The sequence below is a fragment of the Ranitomeya imitator genome, chromosome 3, assembly GCF_032444005.1.
Source record: "Ranitomeya imitator isolate aRanImi1 chromosome 3, aRanImi1.pri, whole genome shotgun sequence".
NCBI classification, from domain to species: Eukaryota; Metazoa; Chordata; class Amphibia; order Anura; family Dendrobatidae; genus Ranitomeya; species Ranitomeya imitator.
Window position 1 is genome coordinate 704,832,657 of NC_091284.1, and position 17,889 is coordinate 704,850,545.

The 17,889-nt window shown below is 44.0% G+C and overlaps 1 protein-coding gene across 2 annotated transcripts in view; it reads right to left on the reverse strand.

The window, feature by feature from the left end:
* TFCP2 (transcription factor CP2) overlaps positions 1-17,889 on the reverse strand; it is an 81,193-nt gene that overhangs the window by 48,052 nt on the left and 15,252 nt on the right. For both annotated transcript variants that reach the window (XM_069758621.1, XM_069758622.1), the window contains exons 2-6: positions 12,846-12,997; positions 8,069-8,145; positions 7,556-7,661; positions 6,133-6,239; positions 4,845-4,997 (exon numbers count right to left, since the gene is read on the reverse strand). In XM_069758621.1, the coding sequence (XP_069614722.1) occupies positions 4,845-4,997; positions 6,133-6,239; positions 7,556-7,661; positions 8,069-8,145; positions 12,846-12,997 (595 nt within the window). The remainder of the gene's footprint in view (positions 1-4,844; positions 4,998-6,132; positions 6,240-7,555; positions 7,662-8,068; positions 8,146-12,845; positions 12,998-17,889) is intronic.

Here is a 17,889-nt window from a genome sequence, read left to right on the forward strand (position 1 = left end):
ACGATTGTAGCACCACAAGCAGCATGAATCAGAGCCTGACCACGATTGTAGCGCCACAGGCAGCATGGATCAGAGCCTGGCCACGATTGTAGCACCACAGGCAGCATCAATCAGAGCCTGACCACGATTGTAGCACCACAGGCAGCATGGATCAGAGCCTGGCCACGATTGTAGCACCACAGGCAGCATGGATCAGATCCTAGCCACGATTGTAGCACCACAGGCAGCAAGGATCAGAGCCTGACCACGATTGTAGCACCACAGGCAGCATCAATCAGAGCCTAGCCAAGATTGCAGCACCACAGGCAGCATCAGAGCCTGACCACGATTGTAGCACCACAGGCAGCATCAATCAGAGCCTGACCACAATTGTAGCACCACAGGCAGCATCAATCAGAGCCTAACCACGATTGTAGCACAAGAGGCAGCATCAATCAGAGCCTGACCACAATTGTAGCACCACAGGCAGCATCAATCAGAGCCTGACCACGATTGTAGCACCACAGGCAGCATCAATCAGAGCCTAGCCAAGATTGCAGCACCACAGGCAGCATCAATCAGAGCCTGGCCACGATTGCAGCACCACAGGCAGCATCAATCAGAGCCTGACCACGATTGTAGCACCACAGGCAGCATGAATCAGAGCCTGACGACGACTGTAGCACCACAGGCAGCATGAATCAGAGCCTAGCCACGATTGTAGCACCACAGGCAGCAAGGATCAGAGCCTCACCACGATTGTAGCACCACAGGCAGCATGAATCAGAGCCTAGCCAAGATTGCAGCACCACAGGCAGCATCAATCAGAGCCTGACCACGATTGTAGCGCCACAGGCAGCATCAATCAGAGCCTAGCCACGATTGTAGTGCCACAGGCAGCATGGATCAGAGCTTGGCCACGATTGTAGCGCCACAGGCAGCATCAATCAGAGCCTGACCACGATTGTAGAGCCACAAGCAGCATCGATCAGAGCCTGACCACGATTGTAGTGCCACAGGCAGCATCAATTAGAGCCTGACCACGATTGTAGTGCCACAGGCAGCATCAATCAGAGCCTGGTCACGATTGTAGCGCCACAGGCAGCATGGATCAGAGCCTGGTCACGATTGTAGCGCCACAGGCAGCATCAATCAGAGCCTGCCCATGATTGTAGCGCCACAGGCAGAATGGATCACAGCCTGGCCACGATTGTAGCCAGGTAGATTTTCTCTCTAAAACGCTCCAAGGTTTCATAGAAAACAAAAGCGCTGTGGGAAACCATCGGGGCCGGCTCTTCAAACTAACTGAATAACCGTTCTCTTCCAATGGTGTACATAGGTAGAGACCTGTCATTCGCCAGCTGCAGGAAGAAGCCGATTTAAAGTCGCACTGGACAAGTCAGTTCTCTCCTTTTGTCCCCCCCCATCTTTCAGACCATAGCATTTCAGATAAACCCATACCTGGCTTCAATTGTGCAGCTAGGCTCTGATTCATGCTACCCGTGGTTTGGGCAGCATTAACAGAGTGACTGGTGACAGACTTACTACTGTAATGCCTATATACTCAAATCAGAATTTTACTCATTGAGCAAAACATATGAAACGTGAACCTAAACTTATCAACCGGACTTCACAACATGCGCCAAGTTTAACAAAATGTTTACCTTAAAAAAAAATAAAATAAATAAAAAACAGCGGCTAGATCCAGTCTCCCCTCAAGCTTTTCCCCAATCTCAGTGTGATGAATGGAGCCCTCACTACCAGTGAACAGGTGTACAGAGGTCTATATCACAGCAGATATAGGAGGTTAATACGGGATATGTTCACACTGAATGCAACTGACTCGCAAACGTATATTAGCCTATGTTCCCACAATGAGCTTTTCATGTTGCAGATTTTCTGCACCGATTAAGTAAAATATGTTACTTGCATTTTTTTTCCCGAAAATACGCAAAGTAAAAAATTCATTGTGGGAACGTGGCCTTAAAGAGGTTCATAATGTGGATTTTGAAGCAGATCTGCTTCAAAATCCAGTGTTAAGAAAAAAAAAAATCCATGCCAACATACTCCAAGGATGGAGTCACACATCTGGGAACCACAGTCTGTGCTTGGATGAAAAACCTGTCCTCACCGGTGGGTCTCCTGACCTGAGCCAATTGCCTTATAAACATCAGGAAGAGAGCTCAAGTCAGGAGACCCTGCAGTTGGGCGGGGTCTTCCGATCCAAGACCGGTCTCTACTTCACGGATGTGTTCACATTTTAAGTATTTGCTTTACACTCCGGCCTTTATAGGATGAAAAGTAGAAATACTAATCCACTTAAGACTGCTTGTTCCCAAGCCCACTTGGACAGTCATACATTTATCAGCGATGGTCTTTAATCCGCTCGGGCAGTCATACATATACCAGTGATGGTCTTTATTACGCTAGGGCAGTAATACATATACCGTCGATGGTCTTTATTCTGCTTGGGCAGTCATACATATACCAGTGATGGTCTTTATTACGCTAGGGCAGTAATACATATACCATCGATGGTCTTTATTCCCGCTTGGGCAGTCATACATATACCAGCGATGATCTTTAGTCAGCCATTTGCTCTTTTATTAAACATTACATATAGTTAACAAGTACATTTTACCAACAACGGTTGATTTTAATGTCCAAAGCCCGTGAATAGTTTTCCAAAAACTGCAGATTAATTCTACAGCACACCTCATTATGTTGCCATTTTGCCATCGATTTCTTCCAATGCAAAACAATACCACAGCAGCATCAGTGGTAAAATCCACAAGACACCTGAATTTGAGGTGGATGTTTTCCGGGTACATATGTACTGAGTATTTGTGGTCTTCAATAACTAACAGTGAAAGACAAACACGGTACGATGACATCAGCCGGTGGACGACGGTGCGATGAGCCCTTAAGGTACCTTCACACATAACGATATCGTTAACGATATCATTGCTTTTTGTGACGTAGCAACGATATCGTTAAGGAAATCGTTATGTGTGACAGCGACCAACGATCAGGCCCCTGCTGGGAGATCGTTGGTCGCTGAACAAAGTCTAGAACTTTATTTCGTCGCTGGATCTCCCGTGGACATCGCTGGATCGGCGTGTGACACCGATCCAGCTTTGTCTTCACTGGTAACCAGGGTAAACATCGGGTAACTAAGCGCAGGGCCGCGCTTAGTAACCCGATGTTTACCCTGGTTACCAGCGTAAAAGTAAAAAAAAAAAACAAACACTACATACTTACCTACCGCTGTCTGTCCCCGGCGCTCTGCTTCTCTGCACTCCTCCTGCACTGGCTGTGAGCGTCGGTCAGCCGGAAAGCAGAGCGGTGACGTCACCGCTCTGCTTTCCGGCCGCTGTGCTCACAGCCAGTGCAGGAGGAGTGCAGAGAAGCAGAGCGCCGGGGACAGACAGCGGTAGGTAAGTATGTAGTGGTTGTTTTTTTTACTTTAACGATGGTAACCAGGGTAAACGTCGGGTTACTAAGCACGGCCCTGCGCTTAGTAACCCGATGTTTACCCTGGTTACCCGGGGACTTCGGGATCGTTGGTCACTGGAGAGCGGTCTGTGTGACAGCTCTCCAGCGACCAAACAGCGACGCTGCAGCGATCCGGATCGTTGTCGGTATCGCTGCAGCGTCGCTTAATGTGAAGGGGCCTTAACTCTTGTACGGGGCCATTGTTCTAAATATGTGATGGATAAGAGTCAAATTATTACAATTTACTACAAGCCAGAAGTAGCTGAAGGTTCACAACTGGAGAATTGCCATTTACATGTAAATGAAGGGAAACCACCTGAGGCACAAAAAGCCCAAGATTGACATAAAGAGTCTTTGTGGGAGAGTAGCAGTCAAACCAGTTGTGGCCCTGTACATGAGTGAAATTCCTAGAATGAGCCTTTGTGTGTTTCTGCAATGAACAATGATTAAAATTGAGTAAATAAACATGATCGGAGTTTACAGGCATAGGCCAAGGAGGCACATAGTAATTAGCTTTCTTTTCCCTTTGACTACAAAAATTCACAGGGACCAAACCCCCTTGGTGCAACATCATGCAAAGTCTTATCACTGACGTAACCCCCCTCCACCTCATCACCCTTTATTGCAGCGGAAACCCAAGATTATGTGCCCCAAGAGCTGAATGTATGATCCATATATACAGTATTACTGGTTTGTATTTTTGCAAAACTTGTCATTTGCAAAGCACTACTATTCTTAAATAGGAGGCAGCCATCAGGTCCTCTATACTACCCTAACTGGAGGCAGCACAGGACAGGGGTGGGCAACTACCGTGACTGCAGATATAGAAAGTGTAATGCATTGGTAAATTTTAAAAATAAACAAACAAAACCAAACAGTAAATTGATAACTAAGCCAGCACATATATGTCATTTGGGTACTGCAGATACAAAAAACCCCACAAAAAAATAATTGCATACGATTCCTGTCTACTTTTAAGTTGAAGAAAGTTGATTAACCGAGATTACACATATACACATGCACATATATATATATATATATATATATATATATATATATATATATATATATATATATATATATATACATACATACATACATACATACATACATACATACATACATACATACATACATACATACATATATATATATTTTTTTTTTTTAAATGGGTTTAAAAGGCTAGGAACTCAGACACTTTCTCACCGTGAGAACGCTTCCACATTATAAGTCTGAATCATTTGTGAAATGGATGCATGCGGATATTAGATCAGCGCTGTCATTTACGTGTCCTGGAATCAGCAAACATGAATTGTAGCAGAGATGGGAATGTTCCCTACAGTAGCTGCAGGCTACAAAAACCAACATACCTTGAACACTTTGATCTGACAGCTGGCCGAGTGCAGTTGCTCTGTATATTCTCCATTCTCATTCTCTTTAAAAGTATCAATTTGGATTCGGAAAGGTACACCCTTCTCACCCCCGTGTTTCCGCATGGTAAATTCTGTACTAATGCAATGAACCTGAAGACATAATGCAGGAAATCCAGTAAGATATAACGTAATTATTAATTGATAGAGTGCGCCGTTTTGCAAACTAGTCAGAATTGCACTTTTTCTTGCATATCAAAATATTCTGATTTTTTTTCCCCCCAATCTTAGATGTACCCATTTCACCACGATTTTTAGATGGTCAAAACTGAGCAAGCAACCCATCGCCGGATGCAAAAGATATGAGAAATGTGAGCTCAATGCTTCAGGATGTCAGGAGGTTTTTTTCCTATGACCGACATCTACTATCTATCCATACTGACCCATGTCTCATTGCTGGGGCCCTGGGACCTGCATCAATCACCAGAACGGGAGTCCTAATCCTCCATTCTTACTCAGTGTGGTCAGGACTAGTGATGAATGAATATACTCGTTGCTCGGGTTTTCCAGAGCACGCTCGGGTGGTCTCCGAGTATTTGTAACTGCTCGGAGATTTAGTTTTCGTTGCCTCAACTGCATGATTTACAGCTAATAGACTGCTTGAATACATGTGGGGATTCCCTAGCAACCAGGCAACCCCCACATGTACTCAGGCTGGCTAGCAGCTGTAAATCATGCAGCTGCGTCAACAAAAACTAAATCTCTGAGCAGTTACAAATACTCGGAGACCACCCGGGAAAACCCAAGCAACGAGTATACTCGCTCGTCATCACTAGTCAGGACCAAATGGAGCAGCATGGGTGCAAAGGACCTCTAACACGCCATTCATAGGACCGAGATGGAATAAAGCCCTCAGATAGAGGTCATGAGCCGACATGCTGCTCTATGCTCTGTATTTTATCTGCACAGAACGATCGTGGTGACTATTGTTCTGTGCACACTAAGTGTGGATGGCAAAAAGAAGTGAAAGGGACGGGATTAATGGAGCCCACGCACACTGGATAAAATTCAAACAGAATGGCTACTTCTGACCATAACGCGTGATCGTCAGCTGATACATACTGCCTTTTGCTGTATACAATTACATATATTGGTTGAGTGTTACTTATTTCAGCTGCTAAACACTGGCTGAATGAGACGGTGAAAATCCAAGTCCGTTTTCATCTAATGTGGTATCAATCAAGTGTGGTATGCATAAGCCAGCAACGCAGCAGGAATCCCCCCTTACCTGTATAAAGATAGACGTCCTCTTGGAAGGATCCCAGAGAAATTCTACAGTGTTGAGCTGAGTTGGATTCGCTCTTGGGTCAATAATACCCACAGACATGGGGACATCTAGAAATGTTAGAAGTAGAAAGGGAAGAGATATTTTGCAAAGAGGCACAAAAACAATCATTTTTGGTAAGCACGCCTCAAACTAAAAAGTCTGCAGGTCCCATAATGGTATATTCCTAAACAGCGGTACTCCAGTCTACCCGCCGCGCAGGGAACGGCAATAAAGCAACATTCATTGACTGTAGCTTTGCAGCACAATGGGGGTACGAGAGAACCACTGTGCAAGGGGAAAATGCGAGAGATCCCTGCTCCTTGTGCAGGTCCCAATCAATGTTATTATGCCCAGGACTGCATCAGAGACCCCATCACAGTTTTTACAGAATTGACAAGAAAAATGCATGCTGCATGTACCCCTTGGCTTTTTGGTCAAGATCAGTTGCTAGACCAAAACAAAATAATTTACAAATCCATAGAATCCAGGATTCACCACTGCATTGTAATAAACGAGAACCTTAACACAGATGTGAACAGCGCCAAGGTAAAGCTGTGGATCGTCAGAATGAGGAAGTCGGTGATTGGTAAGTATATTAACAAACTTTAGTTAATCAAAATAATATTGGGAGTGCTTCTTTAATGTCATGTGTTTCCATAGAATGAGCAGCTGCATGCAAGCCTTACATGACCAAGCACAATGCCAAATTTCAGATGTAGTGATGTAAAGCATATTGCCACTGGACGTGGAGAAGAAATGTGGATTGCGGAATCGCTCTTCTGTCTGGCACGATCATGGAGGAGTCTGGGTTTGGCGAATATCAGGAGAATGTTACCTGCCTGACTGCATGATGCCAATTGTAAAATTTGGCAGAAGAGTGATAATACTATGGGGTTGTTTTTTACAGGTTGGATTAGACCCCTTAAATACAGGGAATGGAAATCTTAATGTTTCAGAATACCAAGAGATTTTAGAAAAAATGAGTTTACAACTTTGTGGGAACAGTTTGGAAAAGTCAATTTTTTGCTCTCGGCATGACTGTGCCCCCAGTGAAAAAAAAAGAAAGGTTCATAAAAGCATGGATGGGCGAGTTTCACAATGAAGAACTTGACTGGCCGCACTGAGTCCTGGGCCCAACACCATCGAGCACATTTGGGATAAACTAAAATGGAAATTATGAGCGGGGACCTCGCGTCCATCGGTGTCTGACCTCACAAAGTCTTTCCAGTATAGTGTAAGCTGTTCTAGCTGTGACCACCACCTCAATGCCTATGAATATAGACAGGAATGCCATCGTTTCTGTAGTGTAATGTGTGGGTCCCAAATACTTATGTCCAGACAGTATGTTGTGGCCCTGCTTTTGTATCTTTAGTCATCGTATTACCAATATCAAGTATTCTGTCTCCAGGTCTGTTCCACCGCCATCCTTCCAGCTGCTGGTGCTCCGTGTACTGCAGTCGCCGGTCATGAAACACGACTCGAAATATGCTCTACAAGGGGAGAAACGAGGAAACTACCTGAAGAGGACATGATCCTAAGCAATGGGCATACTACTACTTCTCTTATACGAGACATAGGACATATCTCTTGTCTGATACTAAGACACACACTGTCTGCTTATCGAGTAGTCATTTCTGGAGACATTAAATGTGGCAATCCTCTGCCCACCACCTTATAATTTATCTAAAATTACCTTTAACCTAAAGTTACAATTATGACTGCCTTCCAATAATGTATCTGGAGAAAAGCTCTTTCCTTATGTCTAGTCATATACCCATCAGCTCCTATATAATAGGATGTGCAGGACTAAAGTGTAAGTACCGTATGTGGAGTGTAACAAGATACAGATCTACCGTATATATGCAGACAAAAAGAATGACAGCGACAGGCCTCTTACCTTGACTAGTTTACCAGTCAACTCTGGCAATTCTCCTAGTTTTCTATTGTCTAACATCCTGATTTCATAGGATTGGCCTGTAGGAAATAAGTGGTTATCGGGATTATTATAAAAAAACAGCAATTATGGACATCTGCTCAGGATCACTCAAAAGCAGAGTTGAGCAAAAAGATTTGCAGACCCCTGGCTTAGCGGCCATGTATGTATTCCATGGCTACCAGGTGAGAGCCCGACGATCCACCTCCTACCTCCCGACATTCCTGGCGCTTCTTCTCACCAGTAGGCCTGGTGCGCTGTGTTGCAATGAGGACCGTGCCTATAGTATAATAATCAAGTGCCGGCAGGTAGAAGGGCTGTAGTCTGACAGCCATGGAACACTCACATGGCCCCTAGCACAGGGCCCCACATCTTTTTTAGCTTAGCTCTGCTGAAGTTTAAAAAAAGAAAAAGCTACAGCTACGCTGGTGAGGCCACGTGGTGAAGCCGTGGTCACACATGTGCACTACCCCAGAAACCACACCAATGATTGTACATGGAACACACTGCCTGTGAATTGGCAATAAATGTAATTAGGACCAAGCCCCTATAAATCCACATGACATTAAATGGCATACAAAGAGGAAATTTCTAAAATCCACGTTTAAAATTCACTTTCTTAGGACTATTAAATAACTTTTAGCGGCACTGGTTCTGGGGCCCGCAAAGTAACTGTTACGGTTTTCCTGCATACTTTCGAGTTGTTCACAAGCTTCCCGCTGCCCCCAGAATGGATTCTTAGTTTTGGAGGGGCCCTAGAGAACGTGTAATATATTGTAGTCTTTCACTAGCATGCTACTGCATTCTTGTAGAGGAATCCACCACTTTTGCACGTAGCCTTGGGCTCCCAGATATATTAGGTTTGCCTGCGGTGACTTCGTGCACGCAACCCTACATAGAAAACACATGTCAACACTTAACCGCAGTCCTCCAAGGTAGAGGTAATGAACGAGTACAACAGGAGCAGGGGTGAACGCCCCACACTGGGGAGGAGGAGAGCTAATAATTCATGCACAGAAGAATTCATGTTTACACATAATGGCTTACAGACGTGATCCCCCGGAAAGGAAGAATGTGACAGCTCCTGATGGAGATATCGTCCATCATAATATATGTGCACATGCGGCTGACTCTGCTGGGTTGCAAGTAACTCATTAGCCAATCATGAACCCACCCATAAGTTCTTTTTCACAGAAGCAATTTTTTTTTGTTCAGCAGCCTTACACTGTTAGTAAGCCAACAAAAATGCTAATTTATGGTATTTTTCTTTGCTACATTATAATATGCATTTATTTCTGGCTTCTCCAAGCCATTTATAAAGGAGATTAAGAAGAAAAAAGAAACACCCAAGACAAAATGTTACAATAGGCTGCAGCATTTCTCACCAAAAACGTACTATAGTGTCCAATGCTTGAAAGCCCATCCTTCAGATAGGTGAAGATCATCAGTTTCCGGCCCTGGCCGGATGTGCTCAGTTGCAGAGCAGCACCGCTCTGTGAACTGTATAGTGGCGGTGTCCAGATGCTGCACATACACCTCTTAGTTATGCAAGTAGGGGGTGGATCTGCAGTACCCGGCCGCAACCATTATGCAGTTGACGGCGCTGTGCTGCTCCAGATCCCTAACATCCAGTCACATCGAGAACATCTGATTGGTGGGGGGTGCCGACTGTCACACCCCACACACATCACATATTGATGACCTAGGCTAAAGGTAGGCCATCAATATAAAAGCCTCAGAAAACCCCTTTAAAGTTGTAAAGAGTTTGCGGGGAATAAAAAAGCCTTTGCAATTTACTTGTTACTAAACTGTACTTGTTATCAAAAATCCTCTTTTTCTCAATCAAGAACAGAAGGATATTTAAATTCCACAGATTTGTGAGCGCTGCCTAGATTCCCTGCAGTCTATTAGAAGTGACCAGTCTTCTAGGCAAGGAGTGCAGCTCTTGCAAGCTGTTTGCTGTGGAGCTTGCAAGTGCTGCTTTGAAGCAGACTGAAACATTGGATCCATCCAGCCTAAGTGCTCCCCAAAGCTGCCTCTAACATTGTAGTAGCATTGGTGAGCACGCAGTTTGGACCAGCAACTCATTCTTGCAAGCAGGCCAAATCGTCGAACATGAGCGGAGAGCCAATCCACAAGCTGTGAGGCAGGAGAGGAGTGTGCTCCTTAAGAATGCAAGCCAGAAAAACCCTTTAAAAAAAATTGTACAGTTCACCAAGAATGTAATTCAAGCAAAAATATAACAAGATAGTATAAAAGCCAAACGTATTCATAAAGGGAATCTGTCAGTGGAATCAACCCTCCTAAGCCATCTAGATAGACATGTATGTCATAGAAGGCGGAATACAATGATACCTTGATATCTGTAATCTGATGTCTTATTCCAGGCTATGGGGAGGACGCTGCCTCCAGAGCTTATTTTATATGAAGGGAGAGTTACCAGAGTGAGACAAGTAACCAACGCAGAACAGGAGAAATTAAATTTGTCTTCTTGCTAACATTTTTTGCAGCTCTCTTGAGCTCTGCTTAGGGGCATACATAGCAGTCATGGGGTACCACAACCGAAGGCCCTCCAAATATTGTAATAGCCCCTACAGTCTTCTATATAGTAGAATGGGCCCAACATAGCCTTCCATATAGTATAGTGCATCCAACATACTCCTCCATATACAGTGGCATGTAAAAGTTTGGGCACTCCTGGTCAAAATTACGGTTGCTGTGGACAGTTAAACAAGTTCTAAAAGGTCTAAAGTTAAAGATGACAATTCCTTTGTATTTTAAGCAAAAAAATATATTCAGCTCTGGCAAAAATTAAGAGACCACTGCAATATTTTCAGCTTGTCTGATTTTTCTCTTTATAGGTATATTTTTGAGCAAAATGTAAATTGTCCATTTATTCTATAAACTACTGACAACATGTCTCCGAAGTTCCAAGTAATAAATTTTTTATTTATTTTCTGAAAATGAGAAATGGTCAAAAAAACAAAAAAATGCATTGCTTGCAGACCTAAAATAATGCAAAAAAAAAAAAAAAAGTTCATAATCATTTAGAAACAACAATACTAATGTTTTAACTCAGGAAGAGTTCAGAAATCAATATTTTATGGAATAACCATGATTTTTATTCACAGCTTTCATGTGTCTTGGCATGCTTTCCACCAGTCTTTCACAATGCTTTTGGGTGACCTTATGCCACTCCTGGTACTAAAATTTAAGCAGTTCTTCTTTGCTTGATGGCTTGTGATTATCCATCTTCCTCATGATTACATTCCAGAGGTTTTCAATGGAGTTCAGGTCTGGAGATTGGGCTGGCCATGACAGGGATTTGATGTGGTGGTCCTTCATCCACACCTTGATTGACCTAGCTGTGTGGCATGGCGCATTGTCCTGCTGGAAAAACCAGTCCTCAGATTTGGGGAACATTGCCTGAGCAGAAGGAATCAACTGTTTTTCTAGGATAACCTTGTATGCGGCTTGATTCATACGTCCTTCACAAAGATTAACCTGCCCAATTCCAGCACTATTTTTTGACTGCTAGGCAGCTTACACTATAATTCACTCCCCCCCCCCCCATAGTCCTCAATATACTATAATGCACTCCTCCCTCATAGTCCTCCATACAGTATAATGCACTCCCCCATAGTCCTCTATACATTATAATGTGCTCCCCCCATTGTCATCGTTACAGTATAATGCACTCCCCCCATAGTCCTGCATATAGTATAATGCAGTGCATAGTGCTCCATATAGGATAATGCACTCCGCATAGTCCTCCATATAGTATAATGCACCCCCCATGGTCCTCCATATAGCATAATTCAGTCCAAAAGTCCACCATATAGTATAATGACTCACGTGGTCCTCTATATAGTATAATGCATCCTCATAGTCCTCCATACAGTATAATGCACCCCCCATAGTCCTCCATATAGTATAATCCACCTCCATATATAATGCACTGTCCATAATCACTTCATGTTAGTGTAATAGACAGCCCACATCCTTTATATAATATAATCATCCATGTAGTAGTATGGCCAACGTGTACTGATTTAAACAAAAAAAAAAAAACTCAACTCTCCTCGATCCCCCGCAGCTCTGGTCTCGGCAGGGAGCGTACTGAAGCTTTATCTGCAATGCCAATACAGTTGAAAGTGCAATGCTGGCAGGGAGGCCCGCGTCTGAGCTGGCCCCCCATGACTCACGGGCCCTATAGCAGCCGACTGGCTTTGCTGTAATGAAACAATATTGCAGCCCTGTCTGCCTGAGAAATGGAAGCTGAAGCTGAGAGGAGCCCGCAGATGTGTCAGGTATAATCACATACAGCTTTGCAGGGAGATCAGGAGAGCAGAAAGCGGCCATCACACTGGTTATTCTTCATGTAAAATAATCTCTGGAGGCAGAGTTATCTTCCACGCATCAACCTTCCCAGAGCCTGGAAGAGGTAACTTATATAAAGTGATAAAACATGATTTATCCTCATCAAGGAATCCGATGAGACACACAGGTACCACTCTCCTCAGCAGTCTATAACCTGTATACCCATATTAATAGTTTAGATTGTTACCACATTTGACCAGATGCCGTTTTTACTAGTAAAAGGTGAAACGAATTACTAGAAAATAGGACAATTTTCTATAACTCAAAAAAATATAAAAGTATATAAATCTATATATTTGCTGACACGGTGTTCATCACGTGGCAATTATGCAGTTAAAGTAATGCTAGCCCCTGAAGTCACCTTGATTGAGATAGGTAAGGGTCTCTTCGTGAAGCTTCACAGCGGGGGAGGTAGCCGTACACAGCACGTACTGGAAAGGTAGGATCTTGTTTTCATTTTCTGAAGGCAGACTCGACTCTTCTTGCTTGAAGATAGGCAGGGCGAGTACATCACTGGAAGAAAGCAGACAAGATGACTGTAGAGCAAGAGATCACTGAAGATACAGGAAAACCGCACACGTCAGGGGTAAGGAAGCGGTCAGACCTTTCTAAGACGGGTAACTGGACCTCCGCAGAACTGGAGTTAGCCAACCCCGGTGTAAACTTTTTTAAATTAAATCCAAGATTTTTTAGTTGCATTGGTAGTTTTCTCTTGGGAAGTAATCAGCCTCCATACAAATACTCATCACTGAGGTATAGGCCCACATTACAATGAAGCCGGGATCACACGCATGCATGGCGATGTGCGGCCAGAACTTCGCCTCACAAGCTTATGTCCTAGTACGGCTCTTTAGGCTGGATTCACACGTCCATGTAACATGGTACAATACAGCCTGGCCACAGGTCTCCTAACCTGGAATCTACAGCCAGTCTGTAATTTTCAGGTTAGGAGACCCATGACCAGACTTGTACTTGCACCATGCTACAAGGATGTGTGAACACAGCCTCAAGAGTAGTGTCAGGACACAAGATCTCAGGGAAATTATAAGCAAGGCATGGAAGGTAACACCTAGAATAGAATTCCAAAACATAAAATGACAATTTAGACATCTCAGCAATCAGCTGATAGAAGTATGGGAACTGCTTGTAGGGTCAGCCATGTGGCAATATACATCATGGTACCTGCTACATAAGGCACTATTGGGTCTTTATAACAGGCAACTTTTGGAATGCCTCCATACAAAATAGACCAACATTGTCTGAACCCACCAACATCGAGTTTGGACAACAGTCTAATGTTTATGGAGGAGCCACCCGACTCTTCCCCGGAAGATGGTTGGGGGAGGAATAAATATTCTGCATATCCGATTTTGTATTGCTGATCTTTTTGCTCTTTAAGAGATAACCCACCACCTACAAGCCCCAAATGCTCAAGAACTGCCCTGAAGCACCTGGATCCTTCACGAGCACCAAGCACACTGCCTCCATAGAAAGTTATGCATTTGCACATGGAGGGGCTGGGTGCTGCTGCCCGCTGACCAGCGCTTCAGACCAGTCTTTTGAGAAATCTCAGGACCAGGACACACTTTTGAAGGAAAAAAATTCATTAGGAATGGGGTGTCATGAGGTGAGGATATAAGAGGAGGAATGTACTAAATTTGACATAACACGTTATGAAAGAGCACTTAAGAAAAGATGGGCCGTGGTGCACACAGAACGTCATGCTGGCCGCTGTTCATGGCAGAGCTTGATACCCCACAATGAGAGCCTTTCAAACAAAAAGATATTACATTTGTCTGCAACTGCATGTAGTTGCCCTAGCAAATTGTGCCACCAAAACAAACAAAAGATCAATCAGAACAAGCCGTGTGTGACTGGCCGGCTATTAGCGAGGCGGCCCACACCAAGACGCAGATCTGCATGGAAAGAACTTTGAGCTTTGAAGATGTAGCTGCGGGCAGATGATAAATGAGAGTGGAACAGATGCAAATTGTCCAGCAACAAAAACACAAATATCCAGCAAGACACAGGAGCCGCCATTAAACTCTCATCCTACCACTCATCTGCCAGACAACGGAACAAATCTCTGTGCTCGGGATCTGTAGAACAGGCTCCGTCTGCAACGCAGCAGGCTATGGTTCACCAAACATACTACCATTAAAATATATTGCACGGTCAACGTTTTGTTTTACCATTGGAGCCCAATAGGGGACCCTAGGTCTATATAGTGGGACACATCACAGCTTTTTGTTAGAAGCATACGTCCGGAGTTTCTTCTGGTGTAGATCACCAACATATGCCCTTATAAATGAGAACAGAGCTGCAAAGCCCATAGAAATCTAAAATAAATTTGGCCGAACCAGCCATTATGAGAGCAGCAGCTAATTATTTTATGTGCATGGTGGTATTATGGTTGCCCTGACCATCCTTATAGAAGAGTGTTCCTCAACGCCAAATCTCAAGGCCCTCGACAGATCATGTTTTCAAGATTTCTTTAGCATAGCACAGGTATCACTCCATCCTCCTCAACACATGATTTGCTGGGGGCCTTGAGACCAGGAGTTGAGGAACACTGCTATAGATATAGATAACGACATTGCAAAGAAGGCATGAGCATATATTTAAGAGGTGTTACTTTTCATGGCAACCCTGCCTGCGATAATGAACCAACTGAACAGGGATTTAAAAAAAAAAGTGTACTAGTCCAAAAGTACACTTTTTTGAACAGATTATGATCTGAAAATGAAAAAAAAAACATTTTTTGAAAATGGCAAGGTTGAGAATCTTTGGTGCCATTTGATGGTCCCGAGGTCTGCAGTCTGACATTGCTGCCACACAGACGTTGGCAACCCAACAGCAGACAGTGCAAGGCCTCATGGTCATCCAAATCTGTTATTTAGCTGATAACACAGACTGGTTCACTGCAGGAAACTCATCTGCAGCCCGTTATTTTATAACAGTCTGAACTAAGCAACTAATGATCAGAGAAAAGGCTCTGCATTCCCTATCTACAAGGTGGGCCGCAGCAGAAGCTACAATGGCCGAGGAACATGAATGCAGATCCATAAGGGTGATTTCACATTGCGTTTAGGCACCCGTTCATTGGCCCCATCAGGGCTTACGTCTGAACCCCACGAAAAAACGGGATTTGGATGTATGCGCCAACTGGGCCATAGACTTTTCCTGTCAACAGAGCGAATGTGCACTCTGCCGTGCATAATTTTTGGGCATATACGCCTACTGGAGGCGAACACCCAGACTGAGTCTACTACATCTGGGCATCCGCCTAAAGTAGGCGAACACCACTCAAAAGTAGATGGCAGAGGGCACGTTCACTCTGTCTGCACAATTATAGTCTATTGCGCCCTCTATGAGTAGGTCAGAATCTCAATTTTCAGGGGGATCGGACATAAGCCCCTGAACGGGCCACTTGAACAGGTGCCTAAACACAATGCAAAATCACCCTAAGCCCCACATTAGTGACTTCAAAAAGGTACCAGGTAGAGATGGGTCATTCACCTCGAATAGCCACATGTGACTGAAGTACGTTCCTCCAGACATGAATGTGCACATCTGGGCGTTAATCACCGGACTGCCTCAAAACACACAACTGGAAGTACAAGTGGCACAACTGGTGTAAGTCACGTACCAAAAGCAACTGCATCTGTGTTGCAAACTTTGTGTGACTCAAGCATTTCTATGAAAGCATCTGTGGTGTAATCGCTAATAAAACTCAAGCAGACATGTAGCCAAACAACAAAAAGCATACCAACCTGTTAAACAAAAAATAAAGGCTCCTCTGTAGAAACCTTCAATGATGACAGGACATTATCAGAGCGCCATGCACCGACACCCACCAATCGATAGATGAAGATGTCATAACCCCTTTACTGTAGAGTCTGTAGTCAGTATCTCCTATTCGGCCCAATGAGACTGCATGAGGAGGAAACTGCAGAATCTCACATAATCAACTGGAACCATGTTGATAAGTTTGGGAACTAGAATAAATTGAGAGATCATTAAAAAAAGACCAGAAATGGCCAATTCAAAGGAACGTGGATTTCCCCAATGCTCAGATATCAAGGACTTGCACAAGGCCAACAGCTATTAAAGACTACATTCCTCTCTACCTGCATCTAATCACCAGGATGAATTGTTGATGCAGGATAAAAACCAACAAAGTATAGACGCAACCTGCGCAGCACGGACCTGAGCACGTTTGGGACACAGATCCTTTATCAGCCGCTGTAATGAGTGTCCGGTTCGTATAATGCAGTGGAAGCCTAATGGTGTGTTAACATGGTGAATTTGTAGGACTTTTGTGTGTTTTTATTGAGAGGGTACAGAGAGGAAAATATACAGTTAACCCCATTCCCCAACATTGGACACATCCATACCCTATGGTCGACTGGTACTTACCGACCTATGACGTATGTGTACGTCATGGCGATTTTGCATGCACAGAGGATGTGAGCGTGATTGTCGCTGGGTGTCAGCTGACACCGGGCACTTTAACCCACTAATTAGTACGATCGATATCAATCGCAGGGGTCTGGAAAAGAGAAATATCTCCTCGCCCTCCCTAAAAGAAATTCATCAAATTCTGTGCTCCCAAATCCAAATGCCCCCTTCCTTTCTGAGCCCCATTTAGAGTCCACTTGTTCGGCATTCCTGTAGTAATTAGAGACCGCCTAATTTACGGCGGGTGCGTGTCTCCAGAAGCAAAAGCTAGGCATAACATACTGGTCACTACAACGTACTGGTCACTACAACGTACTGGTCACTACAACGGCGGTTTGCAATTGTCACTCAGCAACATCCACTGCTGCTTGTTTCTGGAAAACAACCATGGAGTCAAAATCGTCACTACACCTGTACACAAATACCCAAAGGGGCATAACTTCCAAAATGGGGTCTCTTGTGCATGCCACTTGACAAACACTAAGGTTTTGGTATTAGAGTTAGGGCTGTCCCAATTACGGTCACCGTGAAGTGGTGGGATGGCTTTTGCATTTTTTTTTAGAAAAAAAATCATGTTAACTAAGTACAGTATATTATTTTCATGCACTATGCTGTTTATTTACTGCAGGGTATTTCATCATTATGTTTCTGTTCAGAGGCTAGTGTGAACATGTGCTTAGGCTATGTTCACACTTTGCGGATTTTGCTGCGGATCCGCAGCAGTTTCCCATGAGTTTACATTCCAATGTAAACCTATGGGAAACAAAAAACGCTGTGCACATGCTGCAGAAAAATCCGCGCGGAAACGCTGCGGATTACATTCCGCAGCATGTCACTTCTTTTCTGCGGATTTTCACCTGCTCCAATAGAAAACTGCAGATGATAATCCGCCGAAGAAAACGCAGTAAAAACCGCGATAAATCCGCAGTAAAAACCGCAACGGG